The sequence below is a fragment of the Mixophyes fleayi genome, chromosome 8 (assembly GCF_038048845.1).
Source record: "Mixophyes fleayi isolate aMixFle1 chromosome 8, aMixFle1.hap1, whole genome shotgun sequence".
Taxonomy (NCBI): Eukaryota; Metazoa; Chordata; class Amphibia; order Anura; family Limnodynastidae; genus Mixophyes; species Mixophyes fleayi.
In genome coordinates, this window is record NC_134409.1 from 89,417,357 (window position 1) to 89,420,610 (window position 3,254).

At 40.2% G+C, this 3,254-nt stretch overlaps 1 protein-coding gene across 3 annotated transcripts in view; it reads left to right on the top strand.

Moving 5' to 3' along the window:
• Positions 1–2,997, top strand: part of SREBF2 (sterol regulatory element binding transcription factor 2) — a 107,407-nt gene extending 104,410 nt beyond the window's left edge. For 2 of the 3 annotated variants that reach the window (XM_075182858.1, XM_075182860.1), the window contains 3 exons: positions 1,154–1,339; positions 1,430–1,541; positions 2,564–2,997. In XM_075182858.1, the coding sequence (XP_075038959.1) occupies positions 1,154–1,339; positions 1,430–1,541; positions 2,564–2,787 (522 nt within the window). In that variant the 3' untranslated portion in view covers positions 2,788–2,997. The remainder of the gene's footprint in view (positions 1–1,153; positions 1,340–1,429; positions 1,542–2,563) is intronic. The other variant, XM_075182859.1, reaches the window with a different exon arrangement.
• The last annotated feature ends 257 nt before the right edge of the window (positions 2,998–3,254 follow it).

The following is a 3,254-nucleotide window of genomic DNA, read 5'->3' on the forward strand; positions in this document are numbered from 1 at the left end:
GATCCTGGCATAATAGGCGTAAATAAAACTATTTAAGGCCTCTCTGATGTGGTTACTGCACTATTTGTTGTAACAGCAGTTGTGTGGAAGTATAGGGGAAATTGTTAAGGGTGACCTGCACCCAGAGCAAAGCTCTGATATATCTCTGAAATGCACGGTCATAGATAGGAGATGCGGTCAGATTAAACACTAGAACCTGGCTGTGTTGTGACCGTGAGAGTGTGGTGAATCTACTGGGATTATGTGGGTCTTGATTTCCAGAGCAGGATGCTTGTAGAGGAGCACAGAAGGGCCTGATGATGCAAGGAGACCCGAACCAGAAGATTGGGGGGTCAGCAATAATCTGGGCCTCTTGTGTGGCCAGATGCGAGCGGGTACTCCCTCGGGCCTTAAAACCAATGCAGTTTTGATGATCTGGGAAGCCTGGAGTGGAGCTTTGATATGGGGGAGCTGGGGGACTGGTGGATGTTAAATTGTGAGGGGCTTGTGGTGTCTGATAGGTCAGGAAGGTAGTGGGTTGCTGATAGCGCTGCCCAGTGAGTTTAGGCTGCCCCAAGGATCAACTAGGTGAGCGATCTTGGTCTCAAAGTAATTATAGGGATGACTCGGTTGAGTTATGGTACTTGGAGTTGGAGGATGGGGGGGGGATCCCCAGTGCTGTAGAATTTGGTGAACAATGTAGGTGATTAAATTATGCAGTCCAACCAATTGGCACACAGACCAAGCAGCCATATTATTCTCAGACTGCACTTGGTCTTATTAGAGCAATCGGAAAATGACCACATGCAGGCTAGAAGTTCTGTTTCAACTGGAATTACAAATATGACTGAGAGTAACACATTTCATCTTTGTTTTGAGACAACACATTCTACAATGTTGGTCTTATTGCTCAATATTGCGGTTTGTGGAAAGCTTTAGTGCTTTTACAGGTCTACTTTCGTAAAGCTTGTACTCTAAAGGGCTAAATATTCTGGATTTTCTGATTTTCTCTGTTAATGTAAATTGTGTGCTGCTATTTACTGAAAATATTTGAATTTTTTTGGTTTAGTTCACCACCACCACCACCACTCCGGCCCCAAGCCTTACTTATGATACTGCTTCAGAGAGTGTAAACATATTAAATGGTATCTCTGTTCTCCTTCATTATTTCTAGGTAGTACAACTTTTAATCTGTGACCTCCTGCTATCTATGCGAACTTCATTATGGCAGAAACAGGCCTGTTCTACCCCAGCATCCGGAGAAGCAGTTCATGCTTCTACATCTGTGCTGACGGGTTTTCAAAGGGATCTTGGCAGTCTTCGCAGGCTTGCTCTCGCCTTTAAACCTGCACAGTGCAAGGTATGTCTGATTACAATGGCCAGAAAAGTGATGTAAACCTGTAGTTGTACTTTGTTTTGAAAAAGCACTAACCAAAATGTTTAATATTAGTTGTTCCTGCATGAAGCTACAGTACGACTTATGGCTGGGGCAAGTCCTACCCGTACACACCAACTGCTGCAGCACAGTCTTCAGAAACGACCCCCAAATACCAGTAACATGGGTAAGTACTGCATATCTCTTTACACCTTACTGTCATCACATCACTTCATTAACTAGTTTAGATGTCAATACTTGTTGGCTCTTATTTTGCTAGCTTGCTCCAAGGTACGTTGTTGTTTTTGTGATCTAAAGACATATGTACACTTAGCAGTCTCAGAACAAAGTCTAAAAATATTTTCCCCATCTTTTGCTCAATTTGTTGTTTTTTTTTTCATTAGTCATTCACTTCATTGAGCTGTGATCTGAGCTGGATGTTGGTTCATAGAATCTCAAATTTGGGGCAGTTTAGACCTAGACCTGGTCTTCCCTGCATGCAGCATAGGTAGATCCTCAGTAATATTTATTAAAATGTTCTTCTCAAAAAAGAACTATAAAGAACTTCATTTAGGTATATTAAGAAATATAAATGTCTTTCATTAACTATTTATTTAAAAAATATCACCTTTACCCCCTTCTAATCATAGAAGGGGTTTAAAGAGGGTGTAGGAGTTTGGCACTTAAAAAATATGGCTGCAACTTGGTCATTTGGCTAACCAAGCCCCACAGGAGGAAATAAATGGAGAGAAGGAAACCACATACCTCCTAAACTTTTTTAAATACGTAAACCCTTTACAGAACCATTTTGTGGACAGTCAGAAAAAACAGAGCTCACTACAGGGAAGGGATATAAAAGGACTGTTGCAGGCTTAGAACTTATTTTTTAAAGTGCTAACTTCCTAGATAATCCCTCAATACCCAAGCATTAGTGTGCCCCATAAGATTTAAGAGAGCTATTTTCCTCTGGCTTTAAATTTAACTTTTCTTCTAGAACCAGTGTTGCATTCTGGTAGAATGTAACTAGCTGGCTGCAAGCTTTCTGGACATTTTAAGTCTGTTAAAAAATATAAGATTTCCATATTCTAATTTTATGTCTTGAATGTTACAAATGTGTCTTTTAACTATGCCAATTGTTAGAAGTCTTTCGATTTTACAGAATATCCTGAATTTTAGAACATTTAAATTTGTTGGTTTCCTCTCATCCAGCAGGTGAACTGGACTCCTTACTTGGACACAGGGAGAGGGCCACAGCTATCCTTTTGGCCTGCCGTCACTTGCCCTTGTCATTTTTATCATCCCCAGGGCAGAGAGCAGTTATGTTAGCTGAAGCAGCACGGACTTTGGAGAAGGTGGGCGACAGACGCTCATATCATGACTGCCAACAGATGATGGTTAAACTTAGTGGGGGAACTGCTATGGCAGCTTCTTGAGATTCACTATTCTCTTTCACTCTGGCATCACACTTGTGAACTTCTTCCAGAAATAAATACAGGCCATTTTGGTGATATAAGTTAACCCTGTCATCTATTTTCAATACCAAATTTTCTAAAGCTGAGATATTTCAATTATTTCAATATTTTACAGTAAGTGACAGTCATCAAAAAGGAAGAGAAGAATAAAGGGATAGTACTTTTACTTTATTCATGCAGTTTATTTTGTGTGCTTGAGAGTGAATTGCTGATATTAGAATATAGCATTCTGCTTTTATAATCTAGTTTTTTATCTATTGGCCGGTATCAAGTTTTACAGTGGCACAGTCATCTAATCCAACAAATCTTTTAAGTACGCCTCTCTAAAATGTCTGTTGAGATAATGTGTTAATGGGAGGAAAAATTAGAAAACACAATCTTTGTGATTGCGGCTTCTCATTGGTCCAACTGCATACACCTCCCTCAGC